The 18085-nt window shown below is 40.1% G+C and overlaps 1 protein-coding gene and 1 long non-coding RNA gene across 3 annotated transcripts in view; both read right to left on the bottom strand.

Moving 5' to 3' along the window:
* Positions 1-18085, bottom strand: part of limk2 (LIM domain kinase 2) — a 41797-nt gene that overhangs the window by 5247 nt on the left and 18465 nt on the right. For both annotated transcript variants that reach the window (XM_083526954.1, XM_083526953.1), the window contains exons 4-15: positions 15297-15406; positions 13708-13899; positions 13035-13140; positions 12346-12557; positions 11952-12138; positions 9549-9635; positions 9250-9381; positions 6650-6706; positions 4606-4671; positions 2235-2409; positions 463-518; positions 122-279 (exon numbers count right to left, since the gene is read on the bottom strand). In XM_083526954.1, the coding sequence (XP_083383080.1) occupies positions 122-279; positions 463-518; positions 2235-2409; positions 4606-4671; positions 6650-6706; positions 9250-9381; positions 9549-9635; positions 11952-12138; positions 12346-12557; positions 13035-13140; positions 13708-13899; positions 15297-15406 (1538 nt within the window). The remainder of the gene's footprint in view (positions 1-121; positions 280-462; positions 519-2234; positions 2410-4605; positions 4672-6649; positions 6707-9249; positions 9382-9548; positions 9636-11951; positions 12139-12345; positions 12558-13034; positions 13141-13707; positions 13900-15296; positions 15407-18085) is intronic.
* Positions 7731-9238, bottom strand: LOC310718330. Its single transcript, XR_014531107.1, has 2 exons — positions 8033-9238; positions 7731-8001 (listed from the first exon to the last, which is right to left on the bottom strand). It is a non-coding gene; the product is annotated as an uncharacterized lncRNA (long non-coding RNA).

The raw sequence follows: 18085 nt of genomic DNA, 5'->3' as shown, positions 1-18085 counted from the left end.
GCAGGATGCTGGTGTTAAAAAAAAAAAAAAAAAGTGCAGATTTTCATTCAGATATCATACTTGGCTCTTTATATCTTTCTGTTGCAGCAAAATTATTTTCTAGTTGACTGGAAGCACATACCGGCTGTCAGGAAGGAGGTCACAGCAGGCCACGGCTAATGGGAAGAAAGCAGGGGGACAGTCTTCAGGTAGAAACTTCTCTCTAAACTTGCCCACGTTGAGCCCAAAGTCCAGCGTCCGGGGCAGACACTCGGGATCGGCGTACACCTGGCCGATAATCTAACGTCACAAAACACACGGAATATGAACAAACGCCATGCAAACGCGCCACCCAGACGAGTCGAGCTGGATGTTTGATTTGAACACAGGGTTAAAATCCTGGCAGGATATTGACACGATTGTAAATTAGGTTCCAAGATGTGTGAGAAACAGAAAGGTGAGACCGGCTGTGGTGAGACGCACCTCGCAGAGCAAGATGCCGTAGGAGAACACGTCCACTTTCTCGTCGTAGCGTTTACCTGTTCAACACAAACAAAAGGCTAGATCACGAGGAGGAACGATGCACAAAGCGTTAAGCTCCATTAAAAATTACAATTCGGAAGAGGAATCTATAAAAACCTGATCTATCGTCCACATCTGTACGTGTATACGATTACCACAAGCTTTTTAATGTTTTTTCAGTGTTTGTTGAGAGAACCTGTTTCCTTACAGGACAATTTTAAGGGAAGTACAAAGGCAGCAGCTGGATTCATTCAATAAGAGTTTATGAAAAAAGAGGAAATGTAGTTTACATCACCAAAGAACCTGAAATTTCCTCTTTTTGTATTATATAGTGTATAATTAAGAAAAAGCAACTACCCTTGTCCTTGCTTTTGTGATCTTCTCTCAGTACAGGCAAAAGATCTTCACTAGCGATCACACACAAATTACAAATGCAGGGATTAGAGATTAGGTATTGGACAATTGAGTCCAATTGATGTTGTCAAAGGTAATGGAACAATGGTTCATGAGAAATAGAAAAGCAACAGTGCAAGCTGGAAAGTGGTTTAAACATGGGAGTCATTGACCATTCCAAATCAGTGCCATCTTTAAAAAGTGCCTTATCTTCACACTGTACTTTTAATACAATACACTGTTATGGGGGGTGTACAGTCCATCCGGAACTTATTCACAGCTCTTCACTTTTTCCACATTTTTTTATGTTATAGCCTTATTCCAAAAATGAGGAAGTGCAGGAAAGCATAAGGGGAAAGAGGTTGGCAAAACAGGATTGGGATCAGCAAAAAGATGAGAAAAGTAGGCAGGAGTACAAGGAGATGTGGCAGCAGGTAAAGAGGGATGTGGAAAAAGGAAAAGGCATATAGGACTGTGGTGAGACCTGTGATGTTGTATGGATTAGAGACAGTGGCATTGAGTAAAAGACAGGAGGTGGAGCTGGACGTAGCAGAGCTAAAGATGTTAAGGTTTTCGTTGCGAGTGACGAGGATGGACAGGATTAGAATCAAGTTTATTAGAGGGACAGCGCATGTAGGACGTTTTAGAAACAAGGTAAGATTGAAATGGTTTGGACATGTGCAGAGGAGGGACATGGGGTATATTGACAGGAGGATGCTGAGGATGGAGCCACCAGGAAGGAGGAAAAGAGGAAGACCAAGGAGGAGGTTTATGGATGTGGTGAAGGAAGACATGCAGGTAGTTGGTGTAAAAGAGGCAGATGTAGAGGACAGAGGGTGTGGAGATGAATGATCCGCTGTGGCGACCACTAACAGGAGCAGCCGAAAGAAAAAGAAGAAGCTACTTGAAAAATGTTCTTGAGTATAGATAGTTAAAATACTACACTATTATCTTTCCCTGAGAGGATTTCTCTATAAAATGTTATTAAATTTAATCCTTAAAAAACAGTGAAGTAATTATTTAATACTTTGTCAATCAACCGCACTTGCTTGCAATAACACAATTGTTCAAATACTTTCCTGGTAATTACTTCCTGTTTTGCTGGACTCTGTTCTGTACTGCATTTATTATGCTTTGTATAAATACTTTTTATGTGAAATGTCTGTTGTATGTATGGTGCAGGATTTCAATCGGTTTTGTATTTGGATCTTGTACATTATATTTTTACATACTGTGTATGTATGTATATAGAATTAACTAAATGACATGAACTACATGTTTAAACGTTATGGCAGTTGATTTTTACTTAATTTTATGGTGCCCCTCTAAATCCTTCTCACCGTTCAGCATCTCCGGAGCCATCCAATACGGGTTGCCCACCACCGTGTAGCGCTTTTTGCGGTCGATGCGACGGAATATCCTTCTGTTAGTCTGCTTGTCAGGAGAGGGCTGCTTCACCTTGTCCTCCATGATGAGACGGGACAAACCAAAGTCCGCCACTACCACTGTGTTGTCCTGATGTCGAAACAACCAGTTATTTTCAGTTTTATAAAATGCTTTTTATTTGTTAGTAATGGAACAATACAATGCATCCAGAATGTATTCACAACACGTCACTTTTTACACACTTTATGTCACAGGCCGATTCCAAAATTTATTAAATTCATTATTTTCCTCAGAATTCTACAAACAATACCCGAGAATGACATTGTGAAAGAAGTTTGTTCGAAATCTTTGTAAATGTATGAAAACAAAAACAAAACAAAACAAAACACAGGCAAAATCACATGTACATAAGTGTTCAAAGCCTTTGCTTAATTCTTTGTTGAAGCACCTCTGGAACCAATTACAAGCTCAAGTCTTTTTGATTGATGCTACGAGTCGGCACACCGGCACACCGATTTTTGGGCAGTGTCTCCCATTCTTCTTTGCAGAACCTCTCAAGGTCCATCAGGTTGGATGGGAGCGTCGGTGCACTGACATTTTTAGATCTCTCCAGAGATGTTTAATTGAGTTCAAGTCTGGGCTCTTGCTTGGTCACTCAGACATTCACAGAGTCGTCCTGTAGCCACTCCTTTGTTATCTTGTGTGCTTTGGGTCGTTGTCCTGTTGGAAGATGAACAGTTGCTTCAGTCTGAGGTCCAGAGCGCTCTGGATCAGGTTTTTATTAAGGATGTCTCTGTACATTTCTGCATTCATCTTTCCTTCAATCCTGACTAGTCTCCCAGTTCCTGCTGCTGAAAAACATCCCCACAGCATGATTCTGCCACCACCATGCTTCACTGTAGGGATGGTATTGGCCATGTGATGAGCAGTGCCTGGTTTCCTTCAGACATGACATTTGGCATTAAGACTAAAGAGTTCAATCTTTGTTTCTCATGGAGTCCTTCAGCTGCCTTTTAGTAAACTCCAGGTGGGCTGCCATGTGACTTACTGAGGAGTGGTTTCTGTCTGGTCACTCTACACTACAGGCCTGATTGGTGAAGTGCTGCAGATATGGTTGTTTTTTTTGGAAGGTTCTCCTCTCTCCACAGAGAAACGCTGGAGCCACTGTACATATTGAGACCTTCAATACTGCAGTAATTTTTTTCTGTTCCCTTCCCCAGATTTGTTCCTTGATACAATCCTGTCTCGGAGGTCTACAGACAATTCCTTGGACTTCATGTCTTGGTTTGTGCTCTGACATGCACTGTTAAATGTGGGACCTCAGTAATGACCTCATCTTCATTATTGATGTATTGTTTGTAGAATTTTGAGTAAAATATAGAATTTTATCCATTTTGGAATAAGACTGTAATATAACAAAATGTGGAAAAAAGTGAATCGCTGTGAAAACTTTCCGGATGCACTGTAGGCATTTACGCTTACTGAACCGAGCTGTAGATGTGTAAACTGGAAAAGATTTTTAAATCATTTTAGATTTAAATGTTTCATGATGATTTAGCAATGTTGGGTAAATATACTTTGTTCAGACAGACAGCTCAATTCAGATATTGTGGCCAATTTGAGCAGGAAATGTTTTCTGCAATCTGAACAAAAAAAACATTTTTTTTTTTATCAAACTGAGTTACTTCAAAGTCTAAAAATAAGTCTCAAGAATTCAATCTGATTTTTTCATCCAGTGTTAAGTTTCCCTATGATAAGTTTCCTTATCAGGAACATTCCAAAAGTTAAAGATAAAAAAAATGCCTTTTTTCTAACCCTGGTTGGGGCTGACCAGCTACCAAAAGCCAAAACACACCCAAACTGGTCAAACTTATAGCGCACCAGTGCCAGCTGGCAAGTAATTTTCAAACTTCCTTATTAGTAATCTAATCTGATCAATAAATATTGAGAGGTATTTGAAACTCTCCTTTGATTTCCTTCTGGCTCTGATCAACACACAGTCTCGAAACGGTTCTTTCCCTCCCTGACCAGCTCAGATTTATGCTAAAGCGTCTCAAAAAACATGTTGTTTTCCACCTTTGCAGATATTTGGCCTGTCTTGACATGAAGACTAAACTACTCCTCCCTCATCCGATGAGCACATACCGACAATCCTTCAGTGTCAGGACGAAAACAAGATTTTAACACCGCCAAGGCTATCGGTCTCCATTGAGACACAACTATCGCACTCGAGGGCAGCATGACTAACAAATATAAAGAGGTGCAAATTTGAACACTTGACTGCATACTGTATATAGAGAAATACTGTAGAAAAAGGTCACATACCAGTTTTACCAGGCAGTTGTGCGAGTTCAAATCTCGGTGGATGATGCTCATGGAGTGCAGGTATGACTGAAAAAAGAGAGAACTGTTTAACAACAGAAACAGTATACTGGAATGTTAGGATACCGAATGCTTAGCAACACTTTATTTAAATATATATATATATATATATATATATATATATATATATATATATATATATATATATATATATATATATATATATATATATACATACACACACACACACACACACACACACACACACACACACACACACACACACACACACACACACACACACACTATATTGCCAAAAGTTTGTGGACACCTGACTATAAGTATATAGTATGTTTGTTTGTTTTTTAAGCATCCTATTTTACATTTAGTCCCCAACTGCTCTTAAAATAACCTCCACTCTTTCAGGAAGATGTTCCACTAGAATTTAGAGTGTGCTTGTGGAGATTTGTGTGAGATTCGTTTAGACAAAAGGATGATTGTAAAGTCAGGTACTGAGATGTAGGTGTGGTGAGAAGGCCTGAGTTGCGCTCTGTGTTCACAATTATCCCAAATATGCTCAATATGGTTAAGGTCAGAGCTCTATAGCAGGAGATCTTCTCCTCAAACTCATGAAAAGCATAGCAGACCTCATGACGATTTGTGCACAGGAGCATTGTCATGATAGAACAGGCTTGAGTCTCCTAGTTCAAGTTAAGAGACAATTTCATGCTACAGCATCAAAAGACATCCTATACAATTGTGTATATTGTTTGGGAAAGAACCACATGTGGCTGGGAAAGTCAGGTGTCCCAATACTTTTGTCCGTACGATGAAAAAAATGACGAGTTTCTCCCAAAAGACATGACAGAAACAGAAACATATGGTAAACACCAGAACTGATGGAGCAAAGAGGACAATCATATGCTTGTAATCTTTTTTACGATGCCAATTTTCAAAACCGTAGTTTAAAAAGTGATTAAAAAAGTGTTTCGATCTCAGCCACAGCTTTTGCGCATATGCATATCGACCATCTGTCCAAAGTACAACACGCATCCCGCTTAGTTTTCATAAAGAAAATAACTCAAGCGTACAACAGTGTCAGCGTAACATGAGTGATGGGGACAGGGAACACTTAAAACATGACTAAACTTTGAGGAAGACTGAATAAACCACACATTTCTATTCATTCGGAGAATTTTAGGTCGTTATCACACCTTACAGGCTTTAACAGAGATGGAAAATAAAAAACATATAAAACAGATTACAAAGCTCTTAGGGACTGTAATGCTGGTTAAAATGGACGCAATTCTGTGGCATGTACATCTACAAAAACACTTCAGAGACATGCACAATACTAACAGCCTTTGATATAATAATCGACTCCAAATACTAAAATGTGTCATTCGATAGTGATCTATAAAAACGGTGAGGAAAAATAAAAGCAGACAGAACTGAAACCGAGGACATGCGTGTTCTTAGCAAAGTGAAGCACAGTTTTATCTTTATCACTACAGTCATGAATCCGTGGGACAAATTAATCCAATTTTTCTCATCATTATAATACAAATAAATGGCAAAATGAAGCACAACCACGATCGGATCAGGGCAGAGATGTACTTTTAATAAATAAGCGGACCATCCGCATGTTTGATTTGGCACGTTTTTACGCTGGATGCCCTTCCTAACGCAACCCTCCCCATTTATCCGGGTTAGGGGCCGGCACTAAGGCTTGTGCAACCCTAATGGGTGGAGTTGGTTCCCTGACCGGGGATCGAACCCGGGCCGCAGCGGTGAGAGCGCCGCATCCTAACCACTAGACCACCAGGGAACCCGCAGAGATGTACTTTTAATAACATTTTAAAACCTTAAAGACTTTAAAACTTTCGAGGGTCCCATAAATGCCAGTGTGGCCTAGGCATCGATTCAGTTTCATGGATTACAGTCATGTTGCTTAGACGGTCATTCCTAACGTTTGGGCTCAGGCGCACGTCTGTCACCGTAAACGAGCTGCCAGTTTCTCCTGCAAGTGAACAAGTTTAGCACTCACCATTCCTGAAGCGATGCCCTTGGCAAAGCTGACCCTCTGCCTCCATGGGAACGGGTCCTGGACAATCAGAAAGACAATAACCGTGTTATCATGTGACAATCACTCAATTATTGTTACAATATCGTGGAACAGAGACAGTAAAATCGGTAGTAGTTATCTTGTGAAGTATCAAACCAACTGACTATAACCGTGTCTTCTAGTATTCTTTAGAAACTGGGAGTAAAGTTTCACATTAACACAAGGGCGTTTCTTGGCATCATGACAAGCTTTTTTGATCAGTCAGTGTCTGTTCAGAGCTGCTATAATGTGATATAGTTTATTGTTTCACATTCCACAACTTGGAATGGTTAAAGGTTATGCTATATTATCTTAAACAGACTAGTCATCGTAATCCATGTCAAATTACTGTGATATAAGAAATATAAAACAATTCAGGCCATAGGGAAATTCTATTTATCTGGAGTAACTGTAATTCTATGTTGCACTGGTCTGCAGCACATCACCGCATGTACACACCATATTATTTTCCATTCAAAAGCATGCCCTGTTTAACCAAAGTCCAAAGCGGTGCTTTATATTTTTTTCCTTTCTTGTTTTTTTGTGATCTCGGCACTTGTTAGTCGTCAATCGCTGACGGACACAGAGGTATTTTAGTTTACCTTATTTTCCGGACTATAAGCCGCTACTTTTTTCCCACGCTTTGAACCCCCCGGCTTAAACAACGAAGCGGCTAATATATGGATTTTTCTTGGGTTTTTCGAGGTTCCACAAGCTTCAAGCCCAAAAAACTAAATATTCGTCACGTTGAAAACAACAGGGCATGAAAAAAACGCACTTAACCTGTGTTCTGAGCTGCACGGCATCAGGAGAAAAACTTCACCGATAGTGATTTTAAATGCACAACGATGCCAAAAGAAAAACTGCCGAGAGAAATAGTTGTGAAAGGAAGGAGGAAGACAGTGAACAATGACTTTCTTGGTCGGCTACTGTTTAGATACAAGCCGTTGTAACGCGTTGAGTCTGGGTGAAGGGAGAGCTCGCTAACTCCAGTTGCAACATAAATCATATAAGCACAGACAGGTTTCCAAAACTCGTGCTTTTTTATTTTTCTTGGCAACAGCGTTACGGGTTAGTCAAAGAAACTTAGAAATGAGCATCAGAAAATAATAAGGACATATTCCTCGGTCTTGCACACATGCAGTAATACCGGAAAATGCGGCAGCAGGCTATTCCCAAAATGCCGCTCTGCTCCTAAAGGAGCCACAACATATTTCACCCATTACACAGTGTAACAGACACTGTCTTTCGTTAAAGCCTGTGTAAAGTTCATTAGTTTCAGTGTAGACACGCGGCTTATAGACGGCTTATAGACGGCTTATAGACGGCTAATAGACAGGTGCGGCTTATTTATGTTCAAAATAAAAATCTTCGTCAAATTCAGTGGGTGCGGCTTATATATGGGTGCGCTTAATTGTCCGGAAATTACGGTAGTTTAAATTAAGTACTGATGATGAGGAAACATGTTTGTTATGCCAAGATCACAAGACAATTATGTCATGGTCATGAGAAAACAAGACAGAAAATAAAAAATTTGAATGCACCACCTCTTCGGACTTTCGTACTGTTATGCTATTCGGTGCTAATAAATCAGGAAGAGTTTCGGTGTGAATGCAAGTCATAGATGAAATACTGCTCCATAACTGAGAAACACTGTGCTGTCCTTTTTCAAGGCAGCAGATTTAAGACATTAGTTCAGTGACCCAATAACGTACGGAAAACCATGAAATTGGGGGTGATTTAAAGACTGTTTGTGTCAGATCGAATTTCCTTGTCATTTAAATGACATCGCTTGTTCATGAAGCGCAGCAGCCTTTGAGAAACCTCAATTGAAAGAATGTGTTTTAAATGTACAGACAATCGAAATCTGTTGCATGTGGGATGCAGGGATTGAGTGCATCTGGATTTTCATGGCAAATGTGAATGTGCACATGAAAATAAATTACACACAGAAGGTAAACTAATGATGTCCAGAGTTTGGACAGTCCTCTCTACACATTGTCAAATTGCTCTAAGAAAAGTTAAGGCTAATGGTAGTGATGTCATCGAAGCAGTTTCAGGACCATCTGTAATGTGTAAAATAATAAAACGATGTTCTATTTTACTTTCAGCACTTTTGAGAACTTGTCTAGTTCAAAGCAGCACAGCAGATCTCCGGGGCTCATCTGCTGGCCATGTGCTGGTGCTGAGACTAAACCAGCCGAAAGGGATCACGGGGGGAGGCCACAAAACTACCTTTTCTTTTAACTCTCTCACCTGGAAACACTTTCTTTTTCTTTCTCTTCCTGCATTCTTTCCTTACTTTCCGATACATGCAACCCCCTCCCCTATTCAGTATATTGTGCCGGACCTCTATATCTCTTCATCTGCCCATTTAACCTCGGGACATGAGAACCAGTCTCAGACGATGTCTGGTTAAAATCTTGGCTTTTTCCAGTCACTAGAAAAGCTGCACATGGAAAATAAAAAAAGGGAGGGGAGAGAGAAAGGAATAGAAAGCGAGAGAGAGAGAGGGACAGAGAGAATTATCCACCAGAGCATACCACATCTCTAATGAAGTCCTTCAGGGTTCCACCCTCGATGAACTCTGTGATTAAATTGAGCCGCTTGTCTTTATACAACACGCCGATGAACTTGAGGACGTTAGGGTGATCCAAACTGCGCATCACTTTGACCTAGAAAAGAAATCAATTCTTTTAATTTTCTATACGCTTTTTGCTTCGTGAGCTCACAGTACGCCAAAGGCTATAAAGACGAGGAAGTGAAAGTCACAAAGTTAAGTTCTTGTTCAAGACCAACCACTACAGAATGAAATGCAATGTGGTAAAGGACAAAAGCTCACCTCTTTTAGGAAGGTTTTTTGCGTCTCTTCGTCACAGCGGATCAGCTCTTTCATGACCATGACCTCTCCTGTGGCCTTATGGGTGACCTGTATAACAATAGAAAAGCAAATCAATAACTGCAGGATTGAAAAATCTCATTTACAGCAGGAAAAATGAGTATTGAACACGTCCCCATTACTCTCAGTTAATATATTTCTAAAGGTGCTATTGACATGAAATCAAAACTATACATGTCCATAAATTAAGTTGTGTTATAATGTGAATTGACACAGGGGAAAAGTATTGAACATGATGAGTATTTAATACTTCATACAAAAGCTTCTGTTGGTAAGGTCACTTTCAAGACGCCTCTTGTATGGAGAAACAAGTTGTGAGCATTGCTCAGGTGGGATTTTGGCCCAGTCTTCAAATCTTGAAGGTTTTGTAGCCTCTTCTATGAACTCTTATCTTTAGTTCTTTCCATAGATTTTCAATTGGATTCAAGTCAGGTGATTAGCTGGACCATTCTAGCAATTGAGAGTTTCCTTGGCTGTGTTTGGGATCACTGTTTTGCTGAAATGTCCACCCTCGTTTCCTCATCATCATCATCCTGGTAGATGGCAGCAGATTTTTTAATCAGGAATGTCTCGGTACATTTTTTCGTTCATACTTCCTTAAATTATATGAAGTTTGCCAGTATTGTATACTAAAAAACAGCCCCACACCATGATGTTCCCACCTCCAAACCTCCCTGTTGGTATGGTCCTCCAAACATGGTGTGAATTATGGCATCCAAAAAGTTCAATTTTATTCTCACCTGACAAGACTTTATTATCCCAGTATTTCACAGGCTTGTCCAAATGTTGTGCAGCAAACTTTAAACGAGCTTCAACGTGTTTTTCTTCAGCAGTGGAGTCTTGCGTGGTGAGCGTGCACACAGGCCATGGTGGTTAAATGCATTACTTATTGTTTTCTTTGAAACAATTGTACCTGCTAATTCCAGGTCTTTCTGAAGCTCTCCACAATTGGTCCTTGCCTCTTGGACAACTGTTCTGAGGAGCACCTGGTCATGGCTGGTTTATGGTGAAAAGATGTTCTTTCCACTTCTGTATTATGGCCTGAACGGTGCTCACTGGAACATTCAGAAGTTTAGAAATCCTTCTGTAACCAATGTCATCAGTATGTTTCGCAACAATAAGGTTGCGAAGGTCTTGAAAGACCTTTTTGCTTTTACCCATCATGAGTTGTTTCTTCTGTGACACCTTGGTAATGGGACATTAGTTGGGACTGAACCAGACTGAACCAGCTGATATTAATTCGCACTGACACGGGAGGCAGGACTGCTTTCTAATTACTGAATGATTTCAGCTGGTGTCTTGGATTCCCAATTTTTCACCTCCTTCATATGTTCAATACATTTTCCCTGTGTCATTTCACATTGTTACACATAACTTCATTTATCTATGTCCGATATTTATTTTTGTATGTGGGTTCTTTCCAACAGGTAAAGATTCATGTCAATAGCACCTTTAGAAATATATTTACTGAGAAAAATTGTGACATGTTCAATACTTATTTTACCTGCGGAATATGACTGGGTTTTTTTGGTGGGGGTTTTTATGTGTTTTTTTTAAAAAACACTGTAATTGAGCTGCACCACTAACACTTACTCTATTAAACCAAAGGAATTAACCAGATGCCTGTTTTCTACTGAAAATCCGGTGCTGGCAAACTTTGTCCCCCTAAACTGTCCTGTTTTCAGTAGTTTTTGAGACAAAGTACGAGCAGGTAGCCCATGAGATGGTTTGACTTACGATGTTTCGTCTTACGATGATGATAGCCAGATGAAAATCTTTTTTTATATTTCAATTTTTTCATTTTCATACAATACGTTTTGACGCTGCCAGGATGAACATATCGTCAGATGCCTTACTCTCGTCAGCGGTCGACAGGGTTTAGTTGTCTCGGTGTTGGAGCGTGTATTTTTTTTCCCATGCATTTTTTGTTGTTTCAAAGCCCAATTTTAGCTTTTGTCTGTACTTTTTTTTGTCGAAACAGAGAGCGTCTGGCTCTACACTCCACCCACAAACCGGCTTTCATCCACATTCAAGCTGCCACATACACATATACTGTAAAGTGCCATGTCCCGATTACCATATTTTAAGGTGGCGGTGGGGTCATCGGAAGGCATCTCTATCGTGGGTGTAATATAATCGGTGTAAAATAATCATTCCTGGGTGTCAGGGTGACAGAATGATACCAAAACCCTTTAGCACTTCTCGGCTCAAAGAAGAAAGCTTATCTTTTTCGCCTCAAGAATACTGGAACTCTTGCAGTTGAAAAGTGGAAAATAATTAGCTTTTTTAGGTGTCAACACCAACTCTGGCACCCTGACAGCATAAAATAAAAAAGTGCGGGCTGACCTTGATGGCTTGACCGAAGAAGCCTTTGCCGAGCACCTCTCCGTGGATAAGATCACACGGTCGGAAAATGCGATGGGAGCAGCTGGAGGAGGCTCGGAGGGATTCGGAGCGACTGATGTCCCGTGCCAGAAACGGGTGCTCCTTAGGGGATGTGGGCCCCGGGGACTTACAGATACTGTTACTGCGCCTGGAATACATTAAGAAAAAACAAAAAAACACTTAAAACAGAAAAAAAAACAAATTTCATATATTTAAACAAAGCAATAATAAGTATAGAATGAACCATAACTCGCAAAATAATCTGATTTTGTAAAATTTTATACTTAAAATAAAAATGAACCTTGTCTAAAAATCCATATTATACAACAATACAAGATCGCTCTGAGTGACCAACCTGAGAGATCTCCTCTTTAGTGTCCCATCATCATTATCTGTCCTCTCGATCACTTCGTCAGTCGGGGAGGACAGGCGCAGACGTGATGAGGCAGGAACGCCCAGACGGTTGTTGGGTGTGCCCAGGCGAAGTCGGTCCAGTCTCTGTCTCACTGGGTCATATTCGATCAGCAGCTGCAGCGTCTGACTGGTTCGATGGATGAGATCCTCCACCTAGAACAACATATCAAAAGTAAAATCCAACCCTCAGGGCGTCTTAGAATATATGAGAAAAACAATGATGAGAGTCTTTACAAATATGAATTTCTAATCTTAGACTGAACCATTGTGATTGCACAGGATTTGGATGACAATAAAAAAATGCAAAACAGTAACAGATTTCTTTCTGAGAAACTCAACTGGAGTATCATTTGGAGTCAGAGAGTAACCCTTTATTTGTGCCTACATTTTTTCTTTTCTTGCTTTTGACTCATAATAGTGATGAAATCATGCCACAGTGCCAAACTAGCACTTTCCTGACACACATCCTGTCCTCGGGAGCCGATTTTTCTCCACGCAGTGACTTTAAAAGTACCGTGTCACAGCAAGCAACCACAATGTGGACAAACACCATTCCTGTGTAACCGACTTTGTTTGAGGTGCCCCGCCACATTCGAGGACAAGGTAGCATTCGAGTACACGCACGCTTACCTCGTTCTCCATCAGCGTTCCTACTGGAAGGCCATTAATCTCCAGGATGCGGTCACCTACATGGATGGCATTCCGAACCTCCGGGCTGATCAGCATCCCCCGTACCCTGAAAGTGGAGGAATTTATTATTTAGTGGCCCATCACACACATCAGTGCAAAAACCTAAACCATGGGGACTGGCTTGGCAGGTTTGTCATTTACTTCCATTACAGCACCAGGACAAACCCACGAGGAAAAGATGCCTAATAAATTATCCTGGAGCCATTTGTCATCAAAACGAACCGTGTGAAAGAAACAGGCTTGTTGGAACAAGTAGAAAATTGCTCGGATCCTGCTCGAAAACCAAAAATTGCACTTGCGCAACATATTACTCTGACTGTTTACTAGTGTGTGTCTATGGCAAGAGCAAAAAAGGCAAAACGCTGCTGGGGCTAATTCCTGTGGTGATTAATAGGATATACTGTAAACTCACTAAACAGATCAAGATACAGAAGATTGAAACAGATAGCTTGGATAGCCATTGTGCACAAAAATGTGCACTTTTCATTAGATAGGAGGCGAGGCGCCTTCTGTACCCGAGCCAAAAATGTCATTTCTGCCTTCTAGAATGAACCGAGCATGATCATGAAGGAATGAGCATATTTATCCTGTTCCATTTACACTCTTTACTCACTCTTTGACATGCACGCTTGCTGTAGTGCTGTTGCAGTCCCGGAGCACGCTTACACTGAAGCCTCGTTTCCCATTAGCCGCCGCTGGCATGGACACCAGCGTCACTGTGTGAGGCAGCGTGTCGGGAGACGAGTCGGCCGTGCAGCGCCGTTCCAACATCGGTGCCAGGACCTCCTGCTTATAGCATTTACCACTACACACACACACACACACAAAGATATAGATGTAAACACTCCCTGTCTCCACTGTTACTCTCAGTAACAATAGTTAATTAGATTTAGCTCCAATTGATTTAACCATGCGTTTCCAATTTCCTTCGTTTGCCATGTTGAACACAATTTATCGTTTCAGAAATTACTCTTAAAAAAAAAACGTGCACTATATGCTGCTGTTTTGCAACTAAAATATTCTGATCTCATTGTACACTTTATTGACAAAGTATTGGGACACCTGACTTTCCCAACCCTATGTGGTTCTTTCCAAAACTGTTCCCAAAATTTGCACACACACAGTTGTATAGGATGTATAGCATTACATTTTACCTTCACTTGAACTAGCAATCTTCATGAAGACATGGTTTATGATTTGGAGAGGAAGATCTTGAGTGGTCTGCTAATGAGCTCTGAGCTCAACCCTATTGAACACCTTTGAAATGAATTGGAACACTGACTGCACCCCAGACCTCCTCAACTTTAATAAAGTCCCTGTGGCTGAATGAGAACAAACTACTCCACATCTACACTTTAAAATCTAGTGTAACATCTTCCCAGAAGAGTGTAGGGTATTGTAAGAGCAAATGGAGACTATATGTAGAATAAATGAGATGTTTAATAACGAATGTTAGGTGTCAGTTGTCCACAAACGTTTGTCCATAAAGTGTATCTATATATTTTTTGTCTATAATATCTTGAATCTGACTGGTCAGAAGTTGCTGTGTAATTGTCTTTTTACAGCCTGCCCCAGAAAGTAGTTCCTTACTGTATGATAATGTAGTCATTTGAATGTTATTAAAACAGGCAGAGGTAGGACGTCATATGTTTTTGCCACACTGGTAATCACCCGCATTTTTTCTGTCTTAGTAATTTTGCGTAAGGGAGAAAAGAAAAAAAAAAAGAAAGGCTGGTTATAATGTCAACAATAGCAAGTACTAACTTGTTCTGTTGATATTCCGCATTGTAACATTAAAATAAACAACCGAAAAGTATAATTCAATTTAAAAAAAGAAAAAAGACAAACAATCTAGTTTTTGATCTATCAGAAGAATAATACATGACATTGTTTATATACAAAAGACATGCTCTTATTAAAAAAAAATAAAAAAAGGATTGACTTGAAGGCGTAAAATTATTTTGTCAAGATACATTACACCACAATACTGCTGATTATTTTCCAATGAGAAGATATACAGGGTTTTTCCACAGGTCACTGGTCCCCCTGGGGAGCATTTAACAGGTTCTTTGTAGAACACATAGTTCCTTATTAAAAATCCAGCTAAAATCTCTATAATAGAGTGCATTAACATGAGATGAAGAGAGAGATACGGACAGAAATGGAGAAAACAGTTTAGCATAGGGAACAGCATTTCCTCACCAGTAGAGTTTGAAGCGTTCCACCAGGGCGTATGTATCCCGTTCCTCGATCACCACCTTACACCTCAGACACACAAAACACTCGGGGTGATACTTGTACTCTCCAGCCACCTGAGAAACACAACCAGGGTTGTGATCAGAATCATTCTACAGGTAAACACGAGCAGAAAAAAAAAAAAATCCTCTACTACATCTTGCTACACCTCGTCCTGCCACTATCACCACCTTAGGTGGTTTGGGGTTGTTTTGTACACACGATACTGATTGTATTCCCTCCTTTTTTTTTTTCCCTTCGTTCTCAACTGCTTGTGTCTGAACCTGCCTGCTGTCAGTAATGCAATGCAATCAGCACCTCCCTGTAGTCTGGGATTTTACCTACTATCCCTCTGTAACACAGTTTTTTTTTCTATTCCTCTTCCCTACGATCTTTAACTAAGACCTTTCCTTATATCTTACAAGAATCTTTTTTCTGAGAAAACTCACTAACAGACTCATTCGCTTGGCATTTTTCATACTGTGAAATTGGAAAACATTACAATATCCACTGTGTGTGTGTGTGTGTGTGTGTGTGTGTGTGTGTGTGTATATATATATATATATATATATATATATATATATATATATATATATATATATATATACATACATATACATACACACACACATATATATATATATATACACACACACACACACACACACACACACATACATACATACATACACACGCACATATACATATACACACACACACACACACACACACACACACACACACAGTGTATATATACTTCTGAAGTTTTCTGTGAGGAGACTTTTTTTTTTTTTTATCTACAGAAGGAGACTCCAGTGTCAGCGGATGGGATGCTTCCTGGTTTGCCCGAAATATGACAAGTATTTCAAAAGTTCAAAGATTAAGTTTATAGTATTTGTAATTAAAGCATTTTAAATTTAAATGATAACATATATAATAGAAAAAGAACCAAAGAATAAAGCCTACTGCAAAAGAATTGTGATATAAGAGAAATGAAACAAGGACATGCTGTTTTTTGGGAGAAAAACTAAAATCACCGCAGTATCAGTAACTCCACTTTGTGAGAGCTGTAGAACATTAATTATTTCCCTATAACCGCACATTCCTGGGTTTTTTTTCCTCTTACAAACTGATAAAACTGTAATGAGGCAGGGTTGTATACATTTGTCTGCATTCGTTTGATCCGAATTCTTTCGAATCGCTCAGAAACACCCGAAAACAACATTATTAATCAGATTTGCGGTTTGTTTGTGTGTTCTAGCTCAAACTCTGACAAACAGGCTGAACCTTTATCCCTTAAGACCTTTAAAACATGTACACAGGAGCTGCATGCTACCTACAGTCTCAGACCGTATTATGGAAAGGAAAAGGATGTGTAGACAAAAGGAACTCGCCCATTTATTCATGTTTGTCTCAGGAATAATCTTACGTGCACATGTCACGCACACGCACACCCTGCGAACATGACAGGAAAACGAATACCTGCTTCTATACACAGGAAGCCAGACGCACGCACACGACTCTTCTGCCTTTCTTCTGCCAATAACAGTAACCCGCATTCATAAGGACTCAATGGCAGAGCAGCAGCTAGCGGTATGTTTACCGCTCACCCGTGTACACACTTTGACCACACACAATTCAAACATCTCCAAAAACCACAAACACGAAAAGAACTGCTGTACCAATCTACGCAGTGTATATTGATATAAGCTTTTTAATTAAAGATGCTGTTTCTTTGTTCCATTTATTATTCCAGCATGCAGATTTCTGTATTTTTAGTTGTCTGGAGAGACGTCCAAAATCAGGATGTTCCACCAAAGCACACACGCGGCAGTCGAATTCGTTCAAAATCACAAAAACAGACTAGCAGACACAGATATAGAGCTGTCCGTCATTAAGTTCCCTTGTTTCAGATCTCAGTCTTTTAAAAGCTGATCAAGGTCCCGGTTCTTCATAAAACATATCATAAAAAAACATAACATCCAAAAGCACGTGTGTCAATTTGGACAGCTGATATTGTGACTGAGTTAGTAGGATGTCTTGGATGCTTTCATTCCATTCATGATGAGTAACAGTGAGTAAATGCATGTGCATGCATGGATTTCCCAGCACAGGGCTTCAGCAGCTCCTCCCTCCCCTTCGGACCATGAGATTAAAGCAGATTTAGGGGAAAGAAAAAGGAAGGATTAATGAGTCGATGAGTGAGAGAGAACCGTTTCATGCGAAAATATGTGCTTCGTCCCAAAAAATGTCATAAAAGATTCATAATAATTCATTTCATAATAAGTCGGAGCATTTGAACTTCGAGTTCACTATATACCACAGTTGCAGTGATTTTGATCCTTCTGATTGGTCAGAAGGTTTGGATTTAGTTTCTATAAGAGCAGCTGTTACAGTAGTGGCATCTGGTACAGGTCCATAGTAATGCATTAGTTCTAACAAGGACGTGTTATCACCGTGGTTAAGGCTCTGGGTTACTGATCCGAAAAGTCAGGGGGTTTAAGCCCCAGTATGGCCAAGCTGCCATTCTCCGGGTCCTTGAGCCAGGCCCTAAACCCTCTGTCCTCCAGGGGCACTGTTTATATGGCTGACTCTGACCCCAGCTTCCTAACATCATTGGGATAGAAGAAAAAATGATTTCACTGTGCTGTAAATTTACATGAGACAAAGTAAAATGCTAACAAGCTACACAAGGCTACACAAGGACCTGGAGGCTTTACATAACACGAATTAGAACATTTGTTTGTACAGTTTTG

This window comes from Silurus aristotelis (assembly GCF_946808225.1).
Source record: "Silurus aristotelis genome assembly, chromosome: 23".
In the NCBI taxonomy this organism is placed as follows: domain Eukaryota; kingdom Metazoa; phylum Chordata; class Actinopteri; order Siluriformes; family Siluridae; genus Silurus; species Silurus aristotelis.
Note: the sequence above shows the minus strand (reverse complement) of the source record. Positions and strands in the feature narration are given on the sequence as shown.